This window comes from Ammodytes marinus, assembly GCF_949987685.1.
Source record: "Ammodytes marinus genome assembly, chromosome: 4".
Lineage (NCBI taxonomy): Eukaryota > Metazoa > Chordata > Actinopteri > Uranoscopiformes > Ammodytidae > Ammodytes > Ammodytes marinus.
In genome coordinates, this window is record NC_137233.1 from 18,047,458 (window position 1) to 18,063,118 (window position 15,661).

Consider the following 15,661-nt stretch of genomic DNA (forward strand, 5'->3'; position numbering starts at 1 on the left):
TTCAGACGATTACACAGTGTTAAATGTCCAACTAAACACCATTAGAATAATGTGACTGGAGAAATTATCCATTCTATTGCATGCCACCTTGAAACATATCATGACATTATACCAAACAACTGTGGTAATATATATATATATATATATATATATATATATATATATATATATATATATATATATATATATATATATATATATATATATATATATATATATAACCTGATGCAATATGTTATAATATATATATATATATATATATATATATATATATATATATATATATATATTTATATATATTTATATATATATATAACCTGATGCAATATGTAGCACATTTCATGTGAATGTGACAAACTGCAAGAAAATAATCTGTGAAAACAAACAAGCTGTAAACCATCACCCATTATTACAATTTAGTATTTGAGCAGCGGGGACTTCTTTTGGTCTTCTTGAACTTTCCTCTTGGACGTTCTCTGATGCACTGTTGGTCCCTTTAAGTGTCAGCCTGCAGTGTTTTAACACAAAACAGTCAGATGGTTTAGGTTCTGTGTTGACACCATCGTTCATTAGTCTGATAAAAATAAATCTACAGGAGGCAAATGAAGCTGTGGTCTGTCACTTACAGCCATGGTGGACCTAACCGCTTGTAACTGGAAGAAGACACGCCCCCCTTCCTCTGGACACACGGTCTTCAGTTCCTCTCTGGCCATCCCCAGCAACATAGAGCCACTGAGCACGCCCAGGCAGCGTACAGTGCTGCAAGAGATCACATATATATTGATCTGTCCTTAGTCAATTCACATGTTGGAAAAGTGTTACTACTCCACCAAACTGTAACTTGTGTCGGGTGAGTGAAACTCCAAAAATACTGCAGCCTACATTTCCCATCATGCATTTTCCTGGTGTGTTTTTGGTCTAACCTAACATTACATCTCCAGTTTTATTATACAAGCTTTCTGCAATAAGATAAAAAAAAAGAACCCATCATCAGTGTTATGACATCATCAGGATTATTTTTTATCAGGTTCAGATGAAGGTCCCTCTTGAGCTTATTGAAATATTATGCAACTATTTCCAGCTGTGAGAAGCACTCCTCCAGACAGGTAGAAAAACAAAACAACAGAGTGCCCCACTTTAAAATGCATAATCAGCAAAAACAGGTAAACGAAAACGCCAAAAAACAAACCAAAAATGTTGCTTCCATTATATATATGAATATGAATGTATTGCTGCATAACGGTCTGAACTTACATTTTACTAAAGCCTTTGTCTTCCAGCCATGCTTTCACTTCTGCAGGCTTGGACTTCTTGGTGAGGACAGGAGAACCTCCAGTTTGCTGAGAATAATAATTGCATTGTGATTTCATTTAAATGTAAATCTGACAATAAGGGATTATAAATCACCAATGATACCATCAGCCTTAGTATACAATGGTACAGAGTTTTCATTCCGTTCGCAAACTAATCAGTTTGATTTTTTTCCGCTGCACTGGAGGCTAAAATGGCTTTTCCATTTTGATTTACTCAGGTAAATGTCAGTTGAAAGGTCAAAACCACTGAGACATGACATATTAATACACACAATCATACCAAGTGTTCAATTTACTGAAGTGTAGTTTAAAACCGTAATTGCATATCCCTTCCTTTCCACCAGTGGTGGTGACGAAGTTTAATCTGAGACTGACAATCTGTTCTCTTATTGCGAAGTTGCGGCTTTCACTTCACTGTCACTGCCAGTATCACCCAGGGACTTTTTCTTCCTTTTATAGGCCTACCTTTGGTGTCAGTGGTACCCACCTGGAAAGGTTGCTTGTCATCAGCGTCCAGGATATTGTTGGGTACATAGCCCTCCTCCCCTCTTCTGTTCCTCACTTTCCACCACTGCTTGGACATGTCCAGCAGCTGTGGACAGAAAAAGCAAGTCCTGGAGACAAAGAAGAAATGGAAAACAAAAAGAAAGAGTAGTTGCCTCATGTCACCTACACTCACCTCAACCATCTCCCCTTTTGAGACAGTGAGCTCTCTGTTGTTCCTTGAAACAAAGTCGTACATGACACACATGGGACGCAGAAGGGTTGACTCACTTGAGCTGAAAAACACATCACACAAGACATTTAAAACATTCCCATCACATTGATGAAATAGGCCTATACTTTGTGAGATGGTGTGTACCGTGCTTTTTGTTGGGATCGTGGTGGTGTCCACTTGGCTGAAGTCTACACAGAAGAAGTAGACATTTTGTTAAGTTTGTTTCCTTCTGTGATGGTGTTTCGTACTGAACATTTAATGTGATTGTGAAGGCTTACCTGGCTGTGTGCACTCTCCTGTCTGCTCACAGAATCTCTGGGGTCAACCGATTCAAATGCCTCCGGGGGTTGCCAGCCGTCAAAGAACTCCAAAGTGTATCTCAGGATGTCCTCGTTGTCATCTGGCCATTTGCTTCTTTTAATGTTGAGAAAATCATACCTGGTTATTATCCTGACACTTATCAGACAGGAACATATCAAACCAAATTGTAAGTTTGTGAACATCTCCTCACAATCAGGTAACTGTCCGTAGCCTACTGTGTGTGTGTGCACTGCAAAATAAATGTGGTTAATACACACAGCCTAGGCTCTGTAAACAGGTAGTTAAACAAACTGGCTCGGACCGACCCACCGTAGCTAGCAACAATTGGCCTATGATATAAATAGCTAAGATTTTTCACCATTAAAATACAGCAAGCGTGTGTTTTTAATAATACAAGCAAGTTTGACAATATGCCTGTCAATATTTAAATAGGTGTTGAAGCCACATTCTTCATTGTTTTTTCCTCTTTGGGCTTTTAACAGTTATTTAATGCAACCATCTGAGGAGTTTAGAAGGAGAAAGACATCTGAAAAGTTGTAAAGAGGCCGTTACTAACAGCTTATTTTTTGTGGAAACTACCAGTTTAATCTTAGCACTTACAGTATATGTTATTTTAATGTACAATCTTCATCTAAAGAGTAGGCTAGTAGGATATCTATGCCTATCAAATAACACAATTTTTCTTTGAAATCTCATGGAGTAGGCTAGTATAAAAATGGAAATACTAAAGTAAAATACAAGTACTTTAAAAATTAAGTACAGTCCTTGCGTGAATATAATAAGTTACTTTTGACCACTGCAAAGGTGTGGTGAGATGATTTTGACCCCATCATACAGACAATACAAAATAAATAAAAAAAAAGCTGATGATTTCCAGTAGTGTCCAGTGTCCCACCTTGGGATGTTCCAGGCATCTCCCAGCGACTGCCACAGCTGCTCCTCCTCTGTAGACACCTCTTCACTCATGAGACAGAGACACTGAGGCGTCAGCAGCGGAGCCACGATGCTCGGTGGCAGATCCTCAGGGCAGTGAGATACCACCTGGTGAGGGAAAACAATGGCAGACGAAAACATGCAATTTGTGTGTGAAGACTTATTATTAAGTACGTGATAAAATATGGATAAGACTAAGAGTGCATTTCTTGATTTTTAAATCAGATTATAAAAGGCTTTGAAAAAGTTAAGGTTAACGTTTCTCACACCGGCAACCATCAACAAGTAGTAACCTAATTAGAGATGTAGTCACTTACGAATGCTAATGAGGCAAATAAGGAATGAACAAATTCAGGAGCGCTGGGATTATTGATGTTTCCCTTCAGCTCCGCCTGTCAACAGAAGAAAAAATGTTTTACTCAATACACAGCAGACCGTTACACACACTGTATAGTACAGACTGAATGGGGAAAAATCATATTGTGTTTCATATAAAGATTAAGAACACATACCACAAGGTTGAAACCAAATTTGATTTTTTGGAGACATGCTGCAAATTCTGCAGCAGGGGGCATGCTATCCATAGCTAAAAAAAAAAAAATGTAAATATGCAATTTAAAATATTGCATTTTCCAGTGTATACACAGTTTTCAAGATGGAAGACATGTAAGTTTGCCTTAGTTCACTGCATTAAATGACCTTTTCCTTTCGTCTTCTTCTTCTTCTTCTTTTTCTTGGCATTTTTAGCATCTGCTGCAGCTATTTGTCCCATGAAGATTTCTATGTCACTTACAATATGGTTCAAGATATCCTGTATAGAACAAAGAGGAAATCACATTCTTCTTATCTTAGATGTTATTTTGTATCCTGTTTAAATAGAAAAAAAAGCTTGGTAATCGGTATACCAAACTATGGCTTTCGTATTGTCTGAATCCGAAAGGACACTCACTACATTCCTGTCCAGCTCTGAGTACGGTCGTGGAGTAGACATAGTATCGTGTTCATCCCCCTCCTCCAGGGGTACAAACAGTTCCGGCTCAATGCTGTCATCCTCCTCTGTATATACAAAAGAGACTGGAGGTTTGTAATGATTTTGATTATGCCATTAATAATCAAATGTAGTCGTGTATCCCCTGTCACAGACTCACCATAGTCAGGAGCTGTCCATTGGGGCACTGGGGTAACTGCACGCTTCTGCTCTTTTGGTTCAGAAGATTTTGCAGCGTTACGAGGGTTTGTCCTTCCCACATGTCCAGCCATAAGTCCTGCATTGCTGCTTCAACCAGGGTGGAAAAATCATTTTGAGGAAACATTTTTATTTATATAAAAGATAATAAGTGTCAGCTCGTTTGTTCTCACTCACCTAATGCCTGGATCCTCTCCCCTGCGTGACAGTACTTGAGAGAGAGCCTTTTGAACAAAGTCAGCCTGTAAACAACAAAACAACATTGACTCATTCGCTTCTTTCACTTAACACTCACAACAATCACTGCTGTTTCCATGGGTTTGTCCTCACCCTGACATCCTCACACTGAAACATGAAGACAGTGGTGATGTTTTTTCTCCTGGCCTGGACTGACAATGTGAGCAGGGAGGTAAACACTCCAGAGTCCAGCACTGCCTTTAGCTCCAAGACGTCACTGAGAGCCACAGACTCCAGCTCTTCCTAAAAAAGAAACACAACAGATTTTCATCCACATTAACCACATAATAGACCTCAGCACATACAGATGAGTAACAAATAAAACAAATATGAACATAAAGGTTTATATGGGTGGTAATCAGACACATTTATTCAATTCATTTGTTGTTCCAAGGCACCCACAAACAATTTAGAAACACAAATGTCTACATTAACATAAACACACAATACAGAATACGTTTCTAAAATAAGGAGATCCTAATTGACTGCACCACATTGGGTTTTGATGATCGTGTTGGAGACTGATGTCTAACCTGTCTGTCCAACATCCCATAGGTGTTCAATTGAGTTGATATCTAGTGACTATGGACGCCATAACATATGGTTCACATCTATTTTCACACTCATCTTATCATTCAGAGACTCTTTCTTGCCCCCTGGGTGGGGGTCATTGCTGTCCTGGAACAGACTACTCCCATCAGATTTGTATTTCAATTTGTCACCCATCTGAGGATCTAGTTTGCTGCTTACATTGGTTTCGATGTCTGTGAGAAGCAGGTTGGTTCCTTTCACCTCCAGCAGCATGCTTTGACCCCACACACGACCCATCCCATCCAGCAGCTTCAGCCGCTCCACACAGTCAGCCAAGTTTCTCAACTCTCTCCCATCCAGCTCACAAGTGAACAAGTGCTGTGACAGAGAGAGGCATTGAAAAGCAACATTTAACATGGCATGATTCAGAAAGGTTCACATTGGTAGGCAAGGCAAGGCAAGTTTATTTATATAGCACAATTCAGACACAAGGCCACTCAAAGTGCTTTACAGGGGCAAGATTAGAATACATAAAACACATTATAAAACATTTAAAAGCTAATAAAAGAAGCAAATAAAATAAAAATTGCAGGTTAAAATGGAAACAAAAAAGTCTTCAGACTCGATTTAAAAGAACTGAGAGTTGCAGCAGACCTCAAGTTTTCTGGGAGTTTGTTCCAGATTTTTGGTGCATAATAACTAAAAGCTGCTTCTCCTTGTTTAGTCCTAACTCTAGGGACTGTAAGTAGACCTGTCCTAGACGACCTAAGGGCTCTGGACGGTTCATAACGTATCAGCATATCAGTAATGTATTTTGGCCCTAAACCATTTAGTGCTTTATAAACCAACATCAGTATTTTGAAATCAATTCTTTGAGTGACAGGAAGCCAGTGTAAAGACCTCAGAACTGGGGTAATGTGATCCACTTGTTTGGTCCTAGTGAGGACTCGAGCAGCAGCGTTCTGAATTAGCTGAAGCTGTCTGATAGATTTTTTTGGAAGGCCAGCAAGGACACTGTTACAGTAGTCAAGTCTACTAAAGATGCATGGATAAGTTTTTCTAAATCTTGCTGAGACATAAGCCCTTAGGTAGGGATAATGCGCGCTAAGATACCTCCACTCTGTATTGAAATCCGTCCAGCATCTTGTTTATTGATGATGCGTACTCCTTCCTTTGCACTGTTCAGACATAAAACAGTATCTCTGTATTATTAAAAATATATAATACAACGACCAGGTATAACATCTGAATATGTCCGGCACAGCATTGTTGACTTACAGTAAATTGACCTTGCACTGGGCCTCGACAGACTTGATACCTGTGATGACGCCTCGTCCATAGTGGAGAAGCCACTGTGAAAACAAATGCAATTTTTTACAACAATGATCGTCTACCGATGAAGAAAGTGATAAATGAAACAAAGCACTTAACCACATGAAATTTATAAATCCATACTTAGTCTGGTTCGATCCCATGTAGCTGCTGGCGTCGTTGCCAAGGGGACTGTTGCTCCTGAACATTGTCAGTGCTGACCAAACACACCTGCTGCAACATTTATATACGATGGGAGTTACAAAACCATAAATGTGTCATATCAGTGGTATGAGGTCACTCAGCAACTTGCATCTCAGATATATCAATGTTATATTTCTTTCCTCGAAGCTGACTAAAGCTTAAGGAATTCAAGATTTGTTCAAAACACAACTTTTACCTATGTTGGAAAATAAATTAGTCTTTGTTAAAACAAATCCTCTTATTAGCAATACATTCATGGATGGGTCATATTAATCATCATCTATTTATCATCCCCGCCCTAACAACACAGCAACAACATCTTTGTGATGTGAATATAACATTTCATTTATTTGCTTTTTAAAAGACAGTCAACTGTCCAATGTGAAACAAAACTATGAAATCAGTCCAAAGGAAAATTATCTGTCCGAATACAGTTTAACAAAGTAAATATGTTTCAAACACAGTAAATGGTTGAGAATGTTTTATGGTAAGTACAAGCCTTTCATCTATTCTAATTAGATCAGTTCTCAAGATCTTTTTTTTTAAGGAAGATTATGGTGATGTGAATTCAGTTTGAATTGGTGATAATAAATGAAACGCAAACACACAGCAACCCTTCACCACAGATTACTCAAACAAATAACAAAGATGCATCCAGATTCACCGTGGCAAGCTCTTACCTTTAGTGTCAGGTAGGTGAATGTTCTTGTTGCTTCCTTTTGTATTATTTCCCTTATGACCAAATACAACTCATACTTTAATCCTTTACCCCAGTCAACAACACCTAAGAGTTCCTTGTTAAAGAGGACAAAGTCCAGTGTCAGTAGCACAACGATCTGTGGGACACTTAGTCGACTCAGTTTATGGTGTGAGATCTTTAGTGTGCCATCCCTCCTGAGCAAAGGTTACCAGATAGAGAGGAAATGACCTCTCCTTGGAAAAGCTTACCGGTTTCTAAGGTAAATTTCCTTATTTTTACAGGTAACAATGTCGCGGGATTGTGAGTTTTGAGCCACAGTGCTCCAACTCTTATTGTTGCAAAACAATACTTTGGGACAAAAGAAATATGTGAATCCTACCACAACTAACCGATAATGCCAGATACACGTCACAGTGAGCTAAAAATAGATAAAAAAAGAGATAACGCAGTAATTATGGGATTGATATTGTGACCACCCTCTTTCCAGGGATGTTCATATATCTTTGTGAAACTCCCATTTTATTGCACTCTAGATACATTGATAACAAACAAACAAGAATCTATCAAAGTCAGGATCAGACCAATTAAACATGTTTTTAAAGGTATTTAATGTAATAAAATAAGACTGTCAGCTCACTAAGCGGACTTACTTCACAGTAAAACCACTAGCCTTTTGTCTTTTTATTTTAACTGAAGAAGAATCAAACTGCCAACCATTAACCAGAACATATACCTTAATGTTGTAATAAACACAGAGGATCTCACATGGGGATCATAATATGTGACACAGGTCACCTACTCATCATCCCTATTTGGATTTAATGTGATGATAAGAATTTGTCTAAGATGCAATAAAAAATCAGCATAACCGGTGGCTAAATTACTACCTGTAAGTAAATGTGATAATAGAGATAGAGAGAGTCATGAAACATGGGGAGCTTTAAGTATTTCACGCCACAACATTTTGGGGGGAAATGTTGGCTACTTACAGTAATGTATTTGGCAGCTATGCTTACTATCTTTACAGATATTATGAACTCCCACAGCAAAATAAACTGTTAACATTTGCTCTATCGTGACCTGCCACAACATTCCAATTCTGGTAACATGTTGATAAGATAAGAAAAGATAGGAAAAACTTTACTGTCTGTCACAAGTGACAGAAATTTGTCAAAGACAGAGACAGTCCAAAAACAATGACAATAAATGATGTGTTGATGTTTAATGGCTACTTTTAGTTTTATACTTTTAGAAGAAGTATTGCTGATTTTTTTATGTTATTTTACAGAAGAAGAAGAAACCCATTGAGATCAAAAATCTGTTTTTTAAACGTGGACAAAGTTAATGGAATTAAAATAAATCAAATCAATTCACATTACATCAATTTAAAAGACCCATTTTTGTAACCAGGAAAAAATATTGAAAACACTGATATCTTAAAGCCTACCGCCCATGCCTTTCTTTCATATAGACTTAAAAGACTGATAATACTAATTCACTTTTAAATAATTGACATTCTGAATGCATGTCTTTTACTTGTGGCTGAACATTGTGGTATTGTTACTTCTGCTATCTAGCCAAACACTGCTTCTACCAATTCTGTAGAAGAATATTCATTAGATTCAAAGAATGCATCAACTATTCTATAACAAAATATGCAGGTTACATTTTGCCTGTCTCTCTAGAGGTCATACTTGTGACATACTTGGCATTTAATCTCAGATCCTGGAAATAAACTGAATTCAGCTAATCAAAAACAACCTCACTTTGGAGGTTCAGGCCCTTTCACTGATGCAGGCACTGGACCAAAAGACACCACATAACATTGTAGCCAATCCAGGCCTGTTGCTGTTTAACTTAACCACTGGAGGTCAGTAAAGCCGCATGAACACATTCAGAAGGGACACATCTGCCAACCTGCAGTCTCACCAGTAACTCAGCTGGAGCAGAGGAGTAAACAAACCATGTTCAAACACGGAAATACAGTCAATGTCAACAGTCCCGCTGTTTGAGAGGGGACAAGGTAGTAAAAGTGAATGGGGGACTAATGCTGCACAAAGCTGAAAATCAAGTTTATGTTTGTAATCATTTAAATAATTCATAAACTCCAATGTTATTTTCAAGATGTTTTATTGATAAAATAAACATATAATCACAGGATAAATGGATGAACATTCAACTAGCCATAAAACACAATTCAGCACCCCAAAGTGCATTGGCATCCATATTAAAACAGATCCATAAAAGGTGAATGTTGTTTAGTTAAATGACTGCCTGGATACAATAAATGGCTAACAAGCAAAAGAAATGAATAAAAAAATATCATACAATATAAATGGAAAAATAAAACAACTGAAGACAAAGCTGCAGGCCAGGCAAGGTGAAGACTCCTTTGTCAAAGGTGTGTTTAAAAAAGTGTAAATGCCCAATTATGCTTACAGGTGAATGGGTTCTCACACGGCTAAGTACAGCTGGACTGTTTAGTGATACATGGATAGAAGAAACCATCTTTCTTATAATTCACATTTGCCTACATTTCATCCAAAATATACAAATCCATGTTATATATAATATACAAAACATTTCATGAGATCAAAAGCACTAGGGACTTTCTCAACACTAGGGAATTTTGCAATCACTGACCAGCTTTGGATGAATAAGGCACAGGGCATTTTCTGTAACTCATTAACTAGGTTAAATGTTCCCTTGCAGCAAGCAGGACTTTGGCCCATGCAGTCACCACGGCTGTCTACTGTCTCCTCACACACCATGCAGAGCAATGCTGGCTTGAAGGCACTAAAGTATACAGAAAAGCATTGTCACAGTACATTTATACTAAAGAAAAAAAAAGATGACAAGCACATGCATGGTATATAATGAACACTTCTAAATATGAATACACATAAGTCATTCTTTGCTAACAGTAGGTAACTGGGTAGAAGTGGAAAACATACAGGGTTATATGATATAGATGTAAAGTTCACAGTGTGGGCTGCTTCACTGCGCCTGCAGGGCCTGGACCAGGTTAAGGCCTGAGCCGGGGGGCAGAGCCCAGCCGTCCTGTCCCTGGTGGGTCTGTAGCAGGCAGTACAGCTGCTTGAGGTGGGTCACTATGTTGTCTTTGATATCTGGGATGGAGATCTGCAGGCGCACACTGCCGCTGTCAAAGGATCGTGTGTTGTCCCCAGAAAACATCTCGGTGATCATGCGGGCCACCACCGGAATGATCTGCAGAGGACAAGGGACCAAAGTATGAGTCCCAAAAACCACGACTCTCAACACAAAAGAAATCTGAAAAAGGAATGCAGCTTATTGACCTGCCACAGTTCACGTGTAACGAGGATGAATAGTTGTTGCGTGAAAATGTGCGACAAGAGAAATATGAGAGGTGTGTGACTAAAGGTGTTCAGTTGCAGCTCAAGTTGTCTGAAGCAGCGGTTTAACGTCCATTTCCTTTACATAATAGACAAATGTGTTAAAAACCTTTTCTTTTTGAATCTTTTACAAAGTTTTATTATTTTTATTCTGCCCCATGATCATTGGGCTGCTTTGTCCATTAATCACCACAACTATTCATTACTCCATTGAAGCCCTTGTTTGAGAAACAAAAAAACTTCTTCTTACCTGAACCATGATGAGTTTCCTCTCCCTGGGCCTCCCATCAGGCCATTCCTCTCCAAAACACAGGCTGATTTCAAATGAAGGCGGAGTTGGCGTCTGGCCACGCTGATGGTTTATCACACCTGCACACCATGAAAATTTGAATTAATAAAAAGTCATTCTCTCGATCAGAATATTACATTGAATTCAATATTTTTTTTCCCAGACTAATTGTCTTAAAATGAAATCCACTTACCACTGAGAAAAGACTCCAGGCAGAAGAGTTTGACCTTCCTCTGGCGCTCTATGAGATTTGGTGCGGCCGGATTTGGGGCGCAGGGGCCGCACCAGTACACCTTACACTGGCAGAGACGCACTGCGTAGATATCGTGTCCGTTGACCTCCAGGACCAGGCCTCTGTCCATCACGTCCAGCAGCCGGCTGGTGAAGACCCTCTGCTTGTCGTTGGCGATGTGCTCGGTGGTGGGGAAGCGCAGCTGCTCCAGGTTGACGGGGCCAAAGAGCTCCTCCTGGTTGACCATGGGGCCCAGGTCTCCATAGAACAGCCTGCAGCCCTGAGGGTTACTGACGTTCACCGTGGGACACATCTCCTTCCCTCTGTACAAGAACTGCACCTCCAGGTCCGTCACTGGATTCAGAGACATAATGAAGGTACATGTAAGAACTGTGCTCGACTAAAGTGCATGGGGCTTGATCCTCTGCGCCACCTTTTCCTCAAGTATGTTTTACTAAAAGAAATACTACTATATCCAGCTCTTTTTTCAGAAATTACATAACCTTTTTTTAAATCGAAACTATTGACCCATTTGTGAAGATTTAGGATTTGTACTCACTCGGGAGGGAACTGATCCACATTTCCGGGGAGGCAAACAGGGCGTCAGGTAGAGAAGGGGGGTGCATCGGGTGATCAGGCAGAGGAGGGGGAGGCATGTCACCCAGTGGTGCGGGGTTCATCTCTATATCCACAGGCTCTTCTTTAGGCCAGATTTTGTCAGGCTCCTCTTTGGGCCAGACCTCATTTGAAGGGGGACAGCTGGGTGGCTGCATGGGGGAATCTGAGCTCATAGGAGACCACATAAGGAGAGGAGAAGGACTGGGGCCTAAAATGAGGAAAGAGGGACAAATGTATAAGTTGTTAAACAAACAAACAAACTAACTATCTCTTTTTTCTTAGCTGACAGAAAATATGCAATATGAGCATAAAAGTATGAGAAGAAGTCATGTACCATTGGATGGGTATGGTGGAAGGGGCTCTGGTGTATCTGGAATATCTTCCTCGTCATCATAAGGGGTACGAGAGCCAGCGTCCGACGAGCCTGTGGGGTAAGAAACCGTGATTAAAAAGCGATAAATATCACAAAATTAAAGTTTAAAAGGGTAACTTTGGGTGTTCTAAAGTACTAAATCACACCTTGATAAACAAACTTTTTTCAACGGATTATTAGATTCCTGGGACACTGTTTGAAGTCATAAAGCTACCTTAAAAGTTACTGTTTCACTGTTGTTGTTTACAGCAGCAGGGCCCACAGTTTCTCTTTACAAACATACTCTAGTCTTACGTTTGGTTCCAGGTCCCTCAAGATAATTTTGTTTTGAATCATTCATTACAAAGATTTACATGTAGGCTAGAGTAAATACATTTTATAAACTAACTGCAATTGTAAACCAAGGCCCCTCCTCTGAAACTGCAGAGTGCACCTTTAATGGACAAAAGATGAATTGAGGATGAAGAATGTCGATCATATGTTCACCAGCTCTTATTTACCTTGGTTGCTGAGGGGCTGCGGGATGTCGCACACATCGTAAATCTTCAGAGGGTTCATGGGGACCTCCTTGGTGCCATCATAGACCAGGTTGAATTCTCGACTCTTGTTGAGGGCACATCTGAGCTGAGCTTTCCACTTTGCAGGATCAGGTTCATCCACTCCCTCCTGGAACTTCCCGGTCTCCACGGCCCACGCCTGGAGGAACATTTCAACAAAACGGCGGTGTCAATAACATGGTACTGTTTTTAGCATTTTTTACATCCCTGTGCAGGATACATGGGTTTGTACTGTGTCCTTCAAAAATATATCCTAGTTGATGCATTATGTAGGGTACAAAGAAGATGTTTTGTTTTGTTTTTAGGCCGTCATGTGAATTAAAGTAGCCTACATGAGACAAGCAGAAGCAGAACATTTTAATAATTAAATATCTATATAAAATCTCATATAGGCTAGACAACCAGAGACAGTATGTCACAACATTTCTGACTTTGATTTTTAATAGGAGCAACACAAGCACACACTCAATGGTAGTACCTACTTAGCCGTTTCTTGTTCATATGATCAATCTTAATGCTAGAGGCCAGCAAGATCTTATGTAGGCCTAACTGTGTTGCAAAACCAGATGTAGGCCTAGTTCCAGAGACATGCATTAGTTTTTTCTACCATATATCCACTTTTAGAAGCATATTTAAACATGGCCAAAATAAGCCTTTCTTTAACATGGACTTCGGATAGACCAAATGCCCGCCTGTCTACATTCTACAAGGTCTACATTCATTATTCTATAAACAACAGACAAAGTTTTTCATAAAATCCGTTGATGGGAGTAAAAGGGTCCCAAATGTAACCTTAAATATGGTGTCTTCATCCTCGTGCTGGGGTGTGTGTCGTGTGGCGTGTTTCCATGGGATCCTGAAGCGCATGTTCTCCCGGTCAATCCACCCGAGACCCGGGTATCGCCCGCTGTCCACCTGCGCGACCAGCCACGGCTTCAGCCGCACGCGCCGAGGGGTGACCGCCATCCTCCTGTCAAGAGAAACACAAACTAGTCACTCCATGGTGGTTTTCTAACTCTGAATCCTTTCCCCAAACTACCATAGGTGTTTCACATACTCGGTGACAAACGCAGCTGCAGCACTGTTTCTGCACGTCCAACAATTTCAAAACTGCTCGTCCACACCTTGACAGGCGGATTAGGGCATTCAATTTATTTTGTCTACCATGTTGCTTTTCAGGTTAAACATTTAGCCAAGTATAGGCCAACACATCTTCAAATGCGAGAATTACAGCAGAGTTGATCCCAATGAAGCCTCAAATAAACAAAGGCGACCAAACACATAACGACACACACATACCTGTGGCGAACCAGGAAGTCCGAGACGTTCTTCCTCGTCGGCCTACTGACCGACAACTAGCGATAACATATAAAATAAAAATAAAACGCCTGATTCCTCTGAATATTCCACCAACTCCTGCAGGTCCCCTTTAAACAAAGAGCGTCGACAATCACTACGAAAGAGGACTTAGAGAGTGTTTGAGAATGACAACAAGAGGAAAGATTTATCTGAGGAGTAGATGTTGTTCACCCGGCTTGGCCCTTCCCCTTTCCTCACCGAAACTCAGGTACGACCGTGACGTCAAGGCGCCGACACACCTTTTCTTTTTTTTCTCCCTTCTTTTTTTTCAGCAGCTGGAGGGCAGCGTCTCCCTGAGCACGTGGACAGGAACACTTCACTGGTAGCCCGAGCTGGAGGAGCATACGAGCATCATACAGATAAAGCTTTATGCAAAAATAATTATGAAGAAGTAGTTAGGAAGAAGTAGTTGGGCCTATGTAAAATAAATTTTATCTCCACATAAAAAGTTGCATGTGTAAGGCGCAGTCTGGCTATGTACTGTTATGGCAAAATGAATATTGAGATAATTTACTAAGCATCTGTTTTCATAATTTCCCAAATAGAATGACTGAATAATCCAATTAAGAAGGTGATAATCTCGCATTAAAAACAAATGATTATACATTTTATTTTTGTTGAAGGAAAAGCAGCACAATTTAACATAGGTCCATTACCCTGCAACTATAGCTGGCATAGTAAAAACACTACCACTTTTGTCCAAAAGGGGTGCAAGAAAGAACAAAAACTGAAAGTTTCTCTGAGCACCTTTAATATGCACCATTCTGACCACGGGTGATGATGATGCCGGTCCCTTATTGCCAAAACAGCCCGACAACAATAAGCCACTCCCTGAAACTACTCAAGACTTTGAGAGAGTGTGTGTCCGCTGTCAGCTGCGCACCATTCATTTTTTCCTGGTTTCAGCATAATGAATAATTGGCCTGTTGCCATGTGTGTGTGTGTGTGTGTGTGTGTGTGTGTGTGTGTGTGTGTGTGTGTGTGTGTGTGTGTGTGTGTGTGTGTGTGTGTGTGTGTGTGTGTGTGTGTGTGTGTGTGTAATGCTAATTATGAGATTTACATTTAGGGAGTGGGCTAGATGGCTGTATGGGCCTACTATGGCTGGGTGTGTTGGGTTGTTTTGAGTCTATCAGGTAATTCCCTTTAGTGCCAGCTGCCTGTAGGTGTTCCAACATAAATCCAACATCAAAGAACGGTGAGGGTTCACCAGATGATTAAATGGGTGAATACAATTATTACGAACAATTATATTCCTTTTTTCCCTTCTTGGCTCTAATTTTTGCACTCTTCCTCAAAATCATTCAATGGAAGCAAACCAATAAGACATAGAGGTCATACACACACATCACAGTAATGCCATAATCTGAGATAAGGGGTCCACAGTATTTTGCTTGATTAGAAGTGG

General features: G+C 40.0%; 2 protein-coding genes across 3 annotated transcripts; both read right to left on the reverse strand.

The window, feature by feature from the left end:
• Positions 1-496: 496 nt before the first annotated feature.
• On the reverse strand, positions 497-6,759 carry eps8l3a (EPS8 signaling adaptor L3a; the record flags this gene model as incomplete). Its single annotated transcript, XM_080026567.1, has 19 exons — positions 497-508; positions 627-759; positions 1,255-1,340; positions 1,801-1,905; positions 1,993-2,092; positions 2,176-2,219; positions 2,310-2,445; positions 3,248-3,393; positions 3,603-3,677; positions 3,798-3,871; positions 3,985-4,096; positions 4,235-4,341; positions 4,434-4,561; positions 4,649-4,713; positions 4,802-4,951; positions 5,459-5,617; positions 6,353-6,417; positions 6,518-6,591; positions 6,695-6,759. 19 exons carry the CDS (start codon positions 6,757-6,759, stop codon positions 497-499), a joined length of 1,836 nt encoding a protein of 611 aa, XP_079882693.1.
• A 2,808-nt stretch (positions 6,760-9,567) lies between these two features.
• Positions 9,568-14,438, reverse strand: irf6 (interferon regulatory factor 6). 2 transcript variants are annotated; one of them, XM_080025369.1, is made up of 9 exons: positions 14,197-14,438; positions 13,690-13,867; positions 12,841-13,036; positions 12,302-12,391; positions 11,909-12,175; positions 11,311-11,703; positions 11,079-11,197; positions 10,409-10,682; positions 9,568-10,250 (listed from the first exon to the last, which is right to left on the reverse strand). In XM_080025369.1, the coding sequence occupies exons 2-8, from the start codon at positions 13,861-13,863 to the stop codon at positions 10,452-10,454; spliced, it is 1,470 nt and encodes a 489-aa protein (XP_079881495.1). In that variant the 5' UTR covers positions 13,864-13,867; positions 14,197-14,438; the 3' UTR covers positions 9,568-10,250; positions 10,409-10,451. The 2 variants fall into 2 exon arrangements, with proteins under 2 accessions (XP_079881495.1, XP_079881494.1); XM_080025368.1 differs by having other exon boundaries at positions 9,568-10,682.
• Between the last annotated feature and the right edge of the window lie 1,223 nt (positions 14,439-15,661).

Bases quoted from the DNA above. Each gene is read 5' to 3' on its own strand.
- irf6 (XM_080025369.1), bottom strand. From the start codon at position 13,863: ATGGCGGTCACCCCTCGGCGCGTGCGGCTGAAGCCGTGGCTGGTCGCG. The intron at 12,392-12,840 runs GTAAATAAGAGC...CTTACCCCACAG, and splicing joins GCAGCCCCTCAGCAACCAAG to GCTCGTCGGACGCTGGCTCT. The intron at 10,683-11,078 runs GTAAGAAGAAGT...TGTCCTCTGCAG, and splicing joins GGAAACTCATCATGGTTCAG to ATCATTCCGGTGGTGGCCCG.